General features: G+C 44.4%; 1 protein-coding gene across 3 annotated transcripts in view; it reads left to right on the forward strand.

The window, feature by feature from the left end:
• The window catches only part of IQCH (IQ motif containing H), an 83,875-nt gene extending 73,037 nt beyond the window's left edge, over positions 1-10,838 (forward strand). For all 3 annotated transcript variants that reach the window (XM_083184370.1, XM_083184368.1, XM_083184369.1), the window contains 4 exons: positions 4,620-4,745; positions 5,694-5,755; positions 7,180-7,288; positions 10,649-10,838. In XM_083184370.1, the coding sequence (XP_083040496.1) occupies positions 4,620-4,745; positions 5,694-5,755; positions 7,180-7,288; positions 10,649-10,720 (369 nt within the window). In that variant the 3' untranslated portion in view covers positions 10,721-10,838. The remainder of the gene's footprint in view (positions 1-4,619; positions 4,746-5,693; positions 5,756-7,179; positions 7,289-10,648) is intronic.
• The last annotated feature ends 4,529 nt before the right edge of the window (positions 10,839-15,367 follow it).

Raw genomic sequence — 15,367 nt, forward strand, 5'->3', positions numbered from 1 at the left:
TAATGGGAGTTATTGTTTGCTCAAGAGAGGGCAAACACTAGACAGAAAAGAGCTTTGTGGGCGCACTCTTAATAAAGTATATATGAAATTAATTTAAAACGTAACATTTAATTCGATCTCTTAATATAAGGTAGCCAAAATTTGAAAGAATAATAAGGAGAAAAATGTAAGAAGTGAAAAGATAGTTAGGTACCACTAGTTAGAGGCACAAAAAGTTTTTGGCATAAAATGTTGTGTGATGGTCCTATTGGCTTTTCACACTTTATTCTCCATTCGGCGCATTACGTCCTTATCGACATTGATAAATGGACAATGCGATTTTGGGCGAAAATGAATGGTTTGGGTCCCTGGTCGGTTTAAATGACCTGTAGGGATATGTGTTGCCCCAGCAACTATTATGATGGTATTATCACAGCTTGTATTGCTTATGCAGTAGGCGTGTCCAGTACAATTTACTTAGGGATACCTCTATTAATACCACACCAGGGGTTCTTCAGGGGTCTCCCACAGGAATACTAATCTGGCCCGTCACTGCTTAGCTTCCAAGTTCGGGAAGTTTTTGGGCAGTTCCAGTGAGGTATGGTGGTATTTTGTTGAGGATTAATTCCCAGAATCCCAATTGTCTGGTTAACTGCGTCAAAGCATTAATAGCTGACTAGATACCTGATTTTTGTTGGCCACCACTCGATTAGCGGCTGAATATTGATGATCAATAACCCATCATATAGTGAAAAAAAGAAAAGAGGGTGGGAGGAGGGAGGGGAGAGAGAAAGTGTGGGAGAGGATTGGGGGGAAAAAAAGAAGGGATAGCTTTGGGAAAGAGGGAGAAAGCAGTGAGAAAAGATGGAGAGAGGAGAAGAAGGCAGTTGATGATGTGTGAAGCTGGATATAGGTGGTGATTACAGACAGTGGCCCCTTAAAAATTCACTATGTCACAATAATCAGGACTTAAGATCTTGGTGTTTATAGGGTTAAATGCCTGTAGGCCAGCCTGCTGAATAAGGTGGTGGATGTGGGTGCACCACCAACCGTATGACTATTAGAATTTACTCATTATAGTCTCAATGTTGGTTTTCCACAAATTGCCATACTAAAATACTAGTCAGTGCGGTTCCAACCCCTACCTCATCATATAATGGGTCAGATGTATTAAGCCTGGAGAAGAGATAAACTGGAGATAAAGCACCAGCCAATCAGCTGTGTTTGAAAATGACAGTTGGGAGTTGATTGGCTGGTGCTTTATTTAATTTCACTTTATCTCTTCTCCAGGCTTAATACATCTGCCCCACTGTTTCTTTTATTCTCTGTGATGCTGGTCATGTCAGGATTACAGTATTTACACTCTGAATTTTCTCATGTCAGTATCACAGTTTGTGTTGCCAGTTGACGTATGACTACCTTCTTCACCCACTTCTTGCTTGGAAATTATTGTATTCATATGTTTGCAGGGGACAGATTGCGCAATCCTAATTCATTGATTTATTTCTGCCCAAATTTTAAATCTCAATTATATCATCTAAATATTGTCCTGTGTACACTTTTTTTCTACAATTCTTTTATGTTACAACTCTTGCTAATAATGCATTACATCATTGGAAGCGTGGGCAGCCTCACATTCATTCCTGTTATAATTATGTGATTACTGTTCTTTTCTGTTGTATATATTACTTGCTTTCACGCTCACATTTATCTCTTCGATTCCCGCTGATCTTTCATTTAACCGAGTTTTCGCCTTCCCTCCCGTCAGTAGGATGCACTCTAGTGCATCTGACTACACTGTTACCTTTCCAGATCTAGATTAACACCCACTTTTCTCTGTTTATGAACCCCCTTCAATAAAAGAATACATTTTTTTTCACTGCTGCTGCTCCTGTAATTATGTATAAAACCAATCACTCATTATCTGCGAGATAGATGAGGCTAAATAAGCACAGCATTAATAATTTACAAGCCTCTTCATTATGCCAGTGTACGGGCTGCGAAGACCCAGCAAGAGCAATTCTTTCAGTCTGATGCCAACCCTTAAACAATGGAGTTCCATCACCGCGGCCCCATCCTGCTTCACGCTTGTTAAACAGAGACATGGATTATTCTATCAAATGCTCCTCTAGTTCCTGCTCCCCCACTGCAAGTGAACAGCTTCTGATATGCACCTCTCATAATCCCCCCTCCGCACGTTAATGACTCCAGCAATGGGTGATATTAATTCTGCAAATATTATAAACATGATTAGCTTGCGCTCAGAGATTCATTATTCCAGAGTTCTCCGAGTGCAGATTTCAGGGTTCATGCTGGTATCTCGTTACAGTCTGTGGGAGCAATCTATAAGGGCACGTGTTACACAAGCACTTTCTCGCTACTTCTTCCACAATATGAAAAATGGGTCACAATAACAAGCAATAGCAAAAACAGGCATAAAGGAAGTGTTCTTTACATTATAGCAGTTGTTCCCAAACAGCCCAGGTTTTATCCATGATTCTGTATATCTCTGCTTGTGCACAGATTGTATAATCAAAGTGACTGCGATACTGATTAAATCACTTGCGCCTAAACATTGATAGCCTTAAAACGTGGACTGCTGGGGTGCTTTGAGAACCACGTTTGGGAACCCATATACATGGGTTGCCATAGTATTTAGTACAGTCAATAACTTAACTTATTCCTTATGGATTAATATTATTTTAATAACAAAATAATTGCTTTTAGTTTATTACAAAAGTAAATATTAATTAATAAAAAACAAATGTCGCAGTAGAATCATGCAAGAAATCTGGGTCTATATATGAAGCAATAACATCCCCTTTCTCTGGCTTTTTGTTATCGCTGCTAATGCCTTTTGAACATTAGGAATACTGCAGAGAAATCGCTGATTTCCTTCCTGTGTCTCTATTCACGCCATTTACCTTGTCACCGTAGCCTGCTATGGCGATTTCACAATACACAATTATCCTTCAATGGGCTAGCTGAAAATCAGAGAGGCTTTGCTGGATCCTGTCCAGTTTGTGTTATTGTACATGCGATGACTGAACTCCATGCTGGTAGCGTTAGATTGGGTACACATTATGCCAATATTGCCATGATTTGTCGCATTGGAACGACAAATTGTCCATATAGCATAATGGTGCTCATTCTGAATGATTCACTTACTGCATGGGGAGCGATGTTTTCAGTGTGCACATGCGCATACATGGAACAGTGCATGCAGGGGGCGGCGGTGAGGGGCTGCACCCATGGGAACGCCAATCTACACGGCCAACCAGAAGATATTGCATGCAACCTGGTGCAGTGTAATAAAGAGTTGTTATTAAACAGCCTCATTTAGGGGTCCATTTACTATTTAGGGGGGTATTCAATCATGGGCCACAGCTGCCAAGCTGGCCCGACAGCCGTGACCATGTCCCGTTCTTGGTCTGCTCGACCGAGAAAGAGAAGGCGGGATTCAATGTCCCGCCTGCAGCAGGACGAGAAGGGGGCGCGGCCGCGAGCCGCGGCCAGCTGCAGCCAGGAGCTCATCACTTCCCGACCATTTTTAGCAGAACGAGCCCGAATGCTTGTGAAAACGGGCACGTTCTGCCGAGATCCCCTGTTCAATGCTGTCGGGGAAGACAGCATTGAATAGGGCCCCGCAGCCATCTCCCTCATTGGGGGATGCGATGTTGCCCAATGTATCAATATTGGGCAGCATCGCATCAGGTCCCGGGTCTACTGCCATTCTGGGATGGCAGTAGCCCTTTGTAGTCTATGGGCTACAGACAGCATTGCCAGCGGGGATGGCAGGAATCAGTACTAAACGCACATGCGCAGACCCCCAGCACCCGGCTGAACGCATCGCAGGAATGTCCCTACGTGTGCAGGGAGGTATATACCCCCCGATAGGATCGCATATTACCATGCAATCCTGGGCACTAACATTCCGCCCAGATTGCATTGTATTTGCAGTTCATCTTACATGGGCCCCTAAAGCAAATACAAGGAAACTATTTTAGTGAGCGGATACTTTTTTCCCTTGTTCATGTGATTTGTGAAATTCACAGGATGGAGATTTAAATATCCACCTTTTATGACAGAGAGAGTGGCAGTTACCTGCTTCAGGTTAGACAGGGTAGGCCATGTAAACACAGGGAACACAACAGGCCAGGTCACTTGTAAAGCTAAACTATCGATAACTTGCTCTTTGGTTCTTAGGGAAAGGTTCCAGATTACAGCCTGTAAAAGATATTGATCAGAGAAAGCCATAAAGAGCACTGTGCACAGTGTGGTCCTGTGGGAGACTGTATGACAACAGGCTGCACCATTTTTATGTAGCACATCATTCAATGTCCTTTGTGATACATGGACAGGGACCGCTTACAGAACTGCGTCCACGTTCAGTAAAACAGAAGTGGAATGTCCCTTATGTGAGAGCTGAAGCTATAACTTTCCCTCTTGTGTATTATTACTCTGAAATGAACACCTCTCTTTCCATGATGGTGGACAGGACCCTGCAATAAATGAAAAGACAGACATAACTGTCTGTAATGAGGTTAAATGCAAATATTTTGATGCAGTGTCATCCGAAGAAATGTCCTGCATGTGTGCTTTAATAAAATGTCATCTCTCTCCTGGGAAATCTTTTTCAGACCCCCACAGTCTCAAGCCGAGTTGCTGTTCTCAGCACACGCCTGGTTCACACCAACCTGTCTGTCGTGTATTACAATGTTTTCTTCCAGATGTGCAAAGCCCATGGAATCGGTTATGATGTGAAGGTAAGGATGCTTGCAGTTTCTAAGGCTCATTTCAAATAATGTGCAAAGGCGCAAAACAAATGTTATTTTGGGGCCCATTCAGACCTGCTCCGGTGGACCTCCGGCATTTTATGGTGCGCGCCCATAGAAGAGCCCAGTCAGTCGATTTAGTTAAATTTAAGTAAATACTTATAGCAAATAATAATATCAACATTAGAAAATGATCATTCACAATATTTACTATGTCTTGTCATTAGTCCAAATCGTAAATGTGAACATACTCCAAGCTTAGTTTAAGCCTACTGCTATCAAATGTCCAAGCCAGAATCCAACTTTGATTTCACACCATACATTTACCCCGGTACTCTTCCCTCCCAAACTGTAAGGGGTATAACCTATTAGCAGTGATACATTACCGCTGCTAATGGCGCCATCAGCTGTGCACGGCCATGCAGCGCAACACTTGAATTACATTTTCTGGCTCCATCTTGTGGCTACCGGTTTGCAAAACACTGGAATTTTCCCCAAAGACATGAGGCGCAATGTTAGCTGTTTATTATATAGCATACTGTATTAAAACAGTTGTGTCAACTACTCCAAGTAATGTAATATGTAATTATCTTATACATGTGAGAACAGCCCTATCTTTTGAAAACTTAGCACCACCCCTTAAGTGAATTACCAGCTGTGTGAACATGGTAAGATGGCACCTTCCAGTGTGTTTCTTAGTTTATGTGATAATCTGGAAATGACCAATGCATGATCATTATCGGGAGCATAGACGCGAGTGGCTGCTTTATCTGTGTTTACTGTGCAGATTATGTGATATGTAAACCAGGGGGATGATTGAATGTTCACCTTTGACACCAGATGCACGCATAATGGTAGCAAGTTACCTCCGTTCTTAATAAAAATTGATTGTTGATTCTACTGCTGTCACTACGTGACACATGTTCCTTTGCTTGACAGGAGAAACAAGGGGCAGTGTTTGTGCTCTTGGAAAACCAGAAAAGGCACCGAATAGGAATGATGTGAGTACCGGTCTATTATGTAGTGTTATTTGTTATATCTTACCTCCCCTCAGTAACCACTGCAGGAGACAGCTGCCTCAGTCTTCCTGATTAGAAAGTCAACAACAAAAAAGTAATTTCTTGGCCCATGGAAGATCTTTGTTTTGAAGAGCATCACTTACATGAAAATATATCCAACCTTGTAAAGGGCAAAAGTGACATTTCCAATAGCATCCATTTAGATTGTACCTATCATTTACATTATATTAATTAAAAGCCTGTCAAAATGACGGCTTCTGCAATGTACTTTAACTTTGAGGTGTGACAGATTTTACTTTGAGCTGAGACAGTTTTTAGCCCACAAACTCTCCACCCCATCCCCAGTTCCTATCTGCTCCTACCTCCAATCTCTGTCTTCACAGCTCCCTCTCCCTATATCTAGCAAGTTTGAAACAGATCAGTGTCCCTGCAAAAATTGCTTTCACTTACTATTATGAAATCTTTTTTTTTGTACACAAAGTCAAATGGCCTTTAGCGGTCACTGGCGGTACTTCACCTCATAGAGGCGAGGAGTAGTTAGCCTTTTACATGATATAGTCCTTTTATTCTTTCCAAGAGGTCTTGCCTTTTTTAATTGATTGTCTGCGTTCTGCATACATTACAGAAAAGGGAATTCCAGCTACTAAAAGATCAGTGCTGTATAACTAGTGACCGATGGTCTGGCTTATGTGTGGCTACTAAAAGGTTACATGTCCATAAACAAAACATTTGTCATACATGCTAGAGCCAGTGTAATATATAATTGTATTTTCATTGTTTTTAAGTTTCTCCTGTTTCACCTGTTATCGAAGGAAAGCAGTAATGACATGATGTACATCTCACCCGCCAGCATCCCTTTCCGCGGATCCCTGCAAGTCCCATAGTGCATCAGTCTATAGTTGACACTGGAGCAGCTTTAGCGCCACAATCTGTGCCCTAAAAACACAGCCCCCTTGTGTTCCGGTAATGTGCAGCATGCAACTTGCAGTTTGGGAATGGTCCATGATTGGATATCCTGAAATGGGATGCGGTTAATATCCCGGCAGTCAAAATCCCGACGTTGGAATCCTGACCGCCAAAATCCCGAAACTTTCTCCCTCCGTGGGTGTCCACGACACCCATAGTGGGAGAATAAATTAGCGTGTCGAGCGTAGCGAGCCACCGGGCCCGCTGCGCGGCGAGCATAGCGAGCCCGCAAGGGGGGGCGATCCACGTCCCCCCTTGTCGGGATTTCGGCGGTCGGGATTCCAGCGTCGGGATTTTGAACGCCGGGATTCCATACCGAATCCCCTGAAATAGTCTGCCCATACTGCTATAGTAGGAATATAAAGGTTTATGTGAATAAATGGTAAAATAATATGTGCATTAGGGGGACTGACCTGCTTCTCTCTGATTCTCATTACCAGGAGCATTGCCGAGGACCTCCAGGGAGCACTGATGACCTTTGCTCGCAATTTGTTCATCATCCATCAAGAAATATCAGCCCCCGACATGCAGGGAGAAACTAATTTCAAGGTGTGCTGTTAATTAACTAACGATTTCAGCTCTGTTTTGGCAGTCATTGGGAAAGAAAGTGTACAGACAAGCTTCATTCTTCTTGAAAACATCTTTCAGTGTCTGGTAATTACTGTCCTACAAGAGAGACAGAGAGCTAATGATCGGGACGAGGTTCCTATCATTGGAAGTTAAAGGAGGGATTATATGTACAGTAACAAAGAGATGATTTATGATGAGTGGTTACATGCACCACTAGGAAAATATACAGGCTCAGAGGGAATGTTTAGAGCGAACGTTTTTCTTATGGGACATTAGGTTATAAGTAGATATTATATAACCTCTATGGTAAACTTGAAGGATCAGATCAATGGAATATTTCAGGGTGTTAAGTGTTTTTTTCTGACCACATGCAACACATCCTTTGTATTAAATAACATTGAGATGAGCTGATGTACTCTAGGGGGCAGTGTTTTCTGCTCCCGCTGTGAACCGGTCATTTTCAAAGAATAAAAAAGTGAGTTTGTGTTTTGCACTTATTTTCAATGGTGATCCAGGCAGCCGGAATACTTGAGGGGGGTATTCAATGTTGGGTCACGACTGTCGGGCTGGCCCGACAGCCGTGGCCAGAACCTGTTCTCGGTTTGCTCGACTGAGATTTTGCAGGTGGGATTCAATGTCCCGCCAGCCGAGCGTCGAGACGGTGGTGTGGCTGCGAGCTCGTCACTTCCAGGCAGTTCTCGGCAGAACGTGCCCAACTGCTTGTGAAGTCGGGCACATTCTGCCGAGATCCCAGTTCAATGCTGACGGGGAAGAGAGCATTGAATAGGGACCCGCCACCATTTCCCCCGTCGGGAATGGCGGGGAAGACTGAATATCCCCCTTAAACTAGTGAGAAGAATTCCCAATTGTCAGTCATAGTAACTTTGATATTTTGCAGAGTTAAGACCTTTGCAGGTCGTACACTGCCACACAGATCATTCCCTAGTCACATTTCAGAAATCATTTTAACAGAAACTTTTTTATCTTAAAATCGTATTTATTGGGCATCTCTTATATATTTGGCTACATCTGTCACTCAAAGTGTGTCTGGAGCTGTAACGCTGGGTTGTGGACTTCCGTCTTAATTTATGATTGTCATCACCTGTTTTAAACAGGGTAATTGATAAGAAAGGTGTTTAAGCACAGGTGATGGTAATCCATAAATTAAGAAGAAAGTCCAGAGAGCAATGTGTCCCTCCTGGAGAGGGTCATGTTGGGAGGTATGCATCTCCCTCCCTCCCTCCCCCCCCCCCCCCCCCCCCCCCCCCCCCCCCCCATTCACGGCATCCCCACGATTAAATGGCACATGCAAAACACTGACATGGCTATGGTCAACAATGAAAAAGGTTGACAAGATTTATTTTTCACTTTTTCAATGTTTTCATATTCATTCTCATGTGTCGACATGGACACCAATGAAGTGCCACACTTATGTCAACATTTACATGTGTTGACCTTTCTGTGTTGATTTTTTCTTGTGGCGATTCGCGGCACCCCCCGCGACCCCCCTCCCGCGATTTGCAGCACACCCCCCGCAATTCGTGGCACCCCCGGTGACTCCCGCGTTTTGCGGCCCCACCCCGTGACACACCCCCCCTCCTGCGATTCGCGGCACCCCACGACCCCCCCTCCCATGATTCGCGCCAACCCCCCGGGCCCCATCTCCTGCGGTTCACGGTGCCCCCCACGACCCCCCCTGCCGCGATTCCCCACCCCTGACCCCCCCTCCTGTCATTGCGGCAACCCCACGCCCCCGCCACCCACCCTCCCGCGATTCACTGCAACCCCTCCCACAATTCGCGGCACCCACACACCCCCCCCCCGCGACCCCCCCCCCCGCGACCCCCCCCCTCCCGCAATTCACGGCATCCACCCACGACCCCTCCTCCCGTGATTCGCGGACACCCCTCACCTGCTCCCTCCCCACCCCCGCGCGCGATTCACGGCAACCCCAGGATTAAATGGCACATGCAAAACACTGGCACGGCTATGGTCGACAATGAAAAAGGTTGACATGAGTTTTTGAAGATTTATTTTTCTTTTTTTGAATGTTTTCATATTCATTCTCATGTGTCGACATGGACACCGATGAAGTGCCACACTTATGTCAACATTTACATGTGTTGAACTTTCTGTGTTGATTTTTTCTTGTAGCAATTTTTTTCCAGTGACAACTATGTTCTATGTGCACGTCAACCTACACATCATCAACCAATTCTTTGTATAATATATAACACCTGTTCTGTTTTACTGTAGGTGTTTTAAGTCAGACCTTTTACTGCTACTATTACTGTTTATGTAAATGCATTCTGAATGACAGCAACATCCTACCATCTTTCTACAAGAATATATAACCAACTAGGTGATTCATCGCGCCCCGTGCCTCCCCCCTCCCGCAATTCACGGACCCCCCGCGCACCCCCCTCCCGCGATTCGCAACCCCCCCTCGCGCAATTCACGCCCCCTCCCACGCTTTGCGGACACCCGCCCTCTCCCGCGATTTGCCGACACCTGCGCCCCCCCTCCCTTGATTCACAGCACCCCCGCGCCCCTCCCGCAATTCACGGCACCCCTAAGCCCCTCTTTAGTCCCCCGTATACTCACACACCCCTATCACTACCCAGCTTCCTGCTCTCCTGAACCGTAACTTCCACCACTGGGGAGTTTGCTGACGCTGTTTTGCCCACATGCCCCTATCATGCCTCATAGCCCAGCCTCCTGCTCTCATGCACCCGAACTCCCACCCAGTAGGCGGAGACACTGACTAAGGGCCACCATCCTGTACTCCTGTACTGCCACGCTGGACCCTCACCCACTGGCAGAAGCTGCACAGTATCTCCCACCCTCCTCTTTAGTCCCCCTTATGCCCACACACCCCTATCACTACCCAGCCTCTTGTTTTCCTGTGTCGTGACCTCCGCCAGTGGGGAGCCGCTGACTCAGAAACACCCTACTATACTTTTGCACACACACACCTAAACAACATGCACACACAGCCCCCCCCCCACACCCACAAATGTCACTGTACCATCCACACTATCAATGTACATCTTACTCTGTAACCGCTTTTTAATTAAACAAAACAATACACACCCACTTCCACATCATATGCTCTCTATTTATCACATTTCACCTATAACTCATGTTGCAATACAGGCCATCTTTCATACAATTCTAACCATATTTCTCATATGCAAATGTTCACAAATTAAGGGGGCGCAGCCCCTTACGACGGTGTGAAGAGCGCCCGTAGGGCGCGATGAATCACCTAGTTACTAATACTTGACTATACCGAAACAATGTTGTAGCTTCAAAAGATGTTGCTTTTCTTTTTTGCAGGAAACTGTGCAGGAAATAGAAGTGATTCTAGGAGTTACAGCAGAAAACAAACTGAAGTTTGAACAACAATGATGAAGTCATCCTCCTATATATAGAGCATATACATCCGCTGTATACTGCAACCTGTGGCTTTTTTGTGCCAATTCAAAGCTCTATTATGGACATCTGCTGAATAAAGAGAGCTGATCAATGCTGTGTTTGTAGTAACTGACGGTTTATCTGTGCTGTGATTATGTCACAGCTTCTTTGTATTTGACAGCTGCGCCCACTTTATGGAATGGCCAAACCTTCAAGTGTTCCCTGAAAACTCACCTCTTCAGGCAAGCTTATCATATTATAGAACCCCCACATAACCCTCCTATCCAATTACATGGCCACTGTACAGTTCAAACATATCCTCAAATGTATTGCAGGGTTGCCGACTTTTACAGTCTCTTCTCCAGAGAACCCCGGAGAGGAGACTGTCAGCATCACTTCTGGGGGCGGAGCCTGATGGAGACATCATCAGTCCCTGCCCCCAGTAATGCAAATCCCGCAATATGCGGGTCTCTGATTTGCATATTTATCCACGCCCCTTTTGACCAAAAAGCAGTGAATCCCTGCAATTTAAAGCTTCTGCCACTGGGGACATGAGGGGGTCCGCCGGAATCCGGGAGGGAGCTTTTGTAAGAGATATGTAAAGATATGTAGAACTGAAACACCTTGCAAATGTGTGTAGTTTTAACTGAAAGGACCATTAAATATGTATATTTTTGGGGAAATAAATAAATATCTTTGCCATACTCCGATGCAGAGAATAATGTGTAAAAATGTATACTGTATATAATTTATATGATAACCGATGGAAAATGGAAATGGCGTATTTTTTTATTCGGCTCCTTATGAACACATCCAGGGGCTCTTATAGCGCTAGGGTCGTTTTCGTTAAACGTAGATTTCCGCACTACACTTGCATGGGAAAAACACCCTTGCATTCATATGCAGGGATAGATACATTTTAACTCCCTACTCTTAAGCCATACATATTACCTGACTTTTTAAAAGATATCACACACGTTGAGGTCAATCCTATTAACCCCGAAGGGTGCAGGTTGCCGTTCGGGTGGCATCTTAACTCTGAAAACTGCACCAGAATTAACCCTAACTCACCCCCTTCGCAGGGCCGAATTTGCTGAATAGTGCTCGCACCCTTATGGAGGTGCAAAGACCTTTCCGTCGAATTCGGCCTTCCGCAAAGTGTGCCCGGTGTCTGGTGATGATTCGCAACTCGCGAATCATCCACACCGTTCGGGGTTAATAGGATCGACCCCCTTGTGTACACTCAATATCACTGAATACCACCCGGCTGAACATGCAGGTCAATTCTGGATATATACCTGCTACTCAGCGGGTCCCGGTGATGTCACTAAATGATATCGTTTACCAATATCGTTCAATGTGAATGCTCAGTTCACTCATGGCCACTATTGTTAACGATATTGGCCACAGCGCGGGTCATCTAGTGTATACAGGGCTTTAGATATGGAATGTGGGTAGCATAGCCTAGAACACGGGTGTCAAACTCAAGGCCCGCGGGCCGAATCCGGCCCGCCGGACCTCTTCAAGTGGCCCCCTGCCTCCGTCCACCCCCCCCCTCGCCGCTGCCCATCCGCCCCCGCTGCCCGCCCCCCGCGCCTCTCCGTCCTTGCACACAGAATGTTCAGTGTCTGACAGGAAGCACAGCTCTGCGACTTCCTGGTGACGTGCAGAGCTGCTCTTCCTGTCAGACGCTGAACATTCTGTGCGCAGGTAAAGGCAGCAGTAACTGTGGGGTGGGTGGGCAAGCACATATTAACCCCTGGCAACGGACATTAACACCCCCTGGCAACGAGCAAGAACCCATGAAAACGGACATTAACCCCTGGGCAACGAGCTGAAACCCCTGGCAACGGACATTAACCCCTTGGCAACGAGCTGGAACCCCTGGTAATGGACATTAACCCCATGGCAATTAGCAAGAACCCCTGGCAACAGACATTAACCCCCCCTTGGCAACGAGCAAGAACCCCTGAAAATGTACATTAACCCCTTGGCAACGAGCTGGAATCCCTGGCAACAGACATTAACCCCTGGCAGCCACCACCAGCAAAAAGAAAAATCGTGCAGGAGACAGTTTGAAGAGCAGCTCTCCCTCTCACCGTCCTGGTTGGACACAGGTAGGCAGCCTACTACTCACCATGATACTTGTAGTAGTACACATTCGGAAAGGGGACGTGGTAACGCCCTTTTTGCCCATGGCCACTCCCATTTGTTCATGGCCACGCCCCCTTTCTGAATGTGTACCGGCCCTTTGCGGGTGACCAATGTGCTGATGCGGCCCCCGATGAATTTGAGTTTGACACCCCTGGCCTAGAACAATAAGGACACATTTACAGAAGTGCCTAAGGTACACCTGTCCAGAGCCGCATCACTTCCAAGTTCTCAACCTTTGGTACAAGATACTGATGATTATGACGATGAACACTTTTGATTGGCTGATTGCATCAAGACTCCTCCCACTGTGTATAAATCATTAGTATGGCTTCTGTATTATATGAAGTTGCAGCCGACGTAGTTATTAGTATTCACATTTGATCTTTAAATAGAAAGACAGACATGGTATAGGAAAAAAAGAGTATTGATTGCGCTTCTCTTAGCTGCTTAACTTTTTTTATGGAATAGATTAAATAGTGATATGTATTGAGCGCTTGTATAGTATAGACTTGATGTATGCCGTAAATGTGTCTCAAGAGATAAAAAATAAATCAAAATAAATGTAAATAGAAATAAAAATAAATATGAAAATAAAAATAAATAAATATGATAAAAAGATTATACTTTAAAATGCTCTTTAGGCAATGAATTTTGACCTTGTGGTTCAAGAAGTGCAATGTTTACAGCTCTTTATAGAGTATTGGGGGAGGTGCCTTTGTCCGATTGCGGTGGCCGCCGGAGTTCGTGGAGGTCACCTGGCAAGGTGCTTGGTTGCCGGTGGGAGGCTAGTTAACTGACCCTGTCCTTACCTAGTCTCTGTCTTGATGTTTTCTTTCGTCTCCATACCTCCCAACTTCTGTGTTGATGAAATAGGGACGGGGGCGGGGCGTATGCAAATGAGGGTGCGGCTTAAATCCTGATTATTTTTCAGTGCTTTAAGCGAGCCTCTCTCAAAATTAGTTAGGTTGTTAAATTGTTTTGATTTCTTCTTCACGTTTTCTGTTTTTAGTTCTTTACTACAAAACAATTTAACAACCTAACTAATTTTGAGAGAGGCTCGCTTAAAGCACTGAAAAATAATCAGGATTTAGTTTTGAAAAGTGCGGATAAGGGGGGGGGGGGGACTTGTTATAATGAACAGACAGGATTATGAAAATGAGGCATTGAGACTCCTTGGCGACACAAAATCATATTTGAAACTACAGAAGGATCCAACATCCGACTATCTAGACGAGCTGAGACCTATCTTGGTGCAGGCACTACATAGAGGGATAGTCACTAAGGACGAATACCAATTCTTGATAAACTACCCAGTGATCCCCATTTTTTATTTTCTGCCAAAGATTCATAAGAGACTACAGAATCCACCGGGACGCCCCATAGTGGCGGGGATCAATTCCCTTACGGCAGGCCTTTCTGAATATGTGGAAATGTTTTTAAAAAAATACGTACAAGGTTTAAAGTCGTATGTTAAGGATACAACAGCAGTCCTTCAAACCTTGAAAGATATCAAAAATGGAAGATGGATATTTATGGGCGACAGTGGATGTACAATCCCTTTATACTTCGATTGACCATGACAAAGGCATCAACTCATGCAGAGAATTTTTAGATTCAGATAATGATCTGGAGAGTTCACATAAGGAATTCATCTGCACTTCGATCAAATTCATTCTGAGCCACAATTATTTTAAATTTTTAGAGCAGTTTTATAATCAGGTGTGTGGAACTGCGATGGGTACTGTATTTGCACCCAGCTTCGCGAATTTACATATGGGAAGCTGGGAACAGAAGAGCATATACAGTAATAACCCATTTTACAATAAAATAGTTTTATACATCAGATACATAGATGATATTTAATGATTTGGAACGGCACGGTGGAGGATTTTAAAGATTTTATGAAAATGATTGAAGTAAATGAATATAATTTGTCATTCACGTACCAGACCAACAGAGAGGAATTGGAGTACCTGGATCTGGTACTGATGAAAAAATAAAATAAAATTGCTACTAAGAATTTTATAAAGAAAGTAGATGCTAATTCGTACGTACATTTTAAAAGCAGTCATAAAAAACAATGGAAGACCAATACTCCATTATCTCAGTTTACTAGGATCAAAAGGAACTGCACGGACACAGCAGATTGTGACAAACAACTAGAAGTATACACCAATAGGTTCCGTGAGAGAGGATATCCAGAAGAGGTAATGAGTCAAGCTCTGGAAAGAACTAAAGCAATTAATCGGGAGGACCTGCTACAGTACAAACCGAAAGTTAGGAATAGAGATGGGCTGAATTTCATAACCACCTTTAGCTCACAGGCCAATGTTATAAGGGAAGTACTCAATAAACATTGGAATGTGCTACAGTTAGATCCCATTTTAAACAAAATATTACCAGCACAACCGGACATAGTTTTTAAAAAAGCTTGTAATTTTAAAGATAAGTTGGCACTAAGCATGCTTCTAAAGAGGAAACCAAAGA

This window comes from Crinia signifera, chromosome 4 (genome assembly GCF_055691185.1).
Source record: "Crinia signifera chromosome 4, ASM5569118v1, whole genome shotgun sequence".
Classification (NCBI taxonomy): domain Eukaryota; kingdom Metazoa; phylum Chordata; class Amphibia; order Anura; family Myobatrachidae; genus Crinia; species Crinia signifera.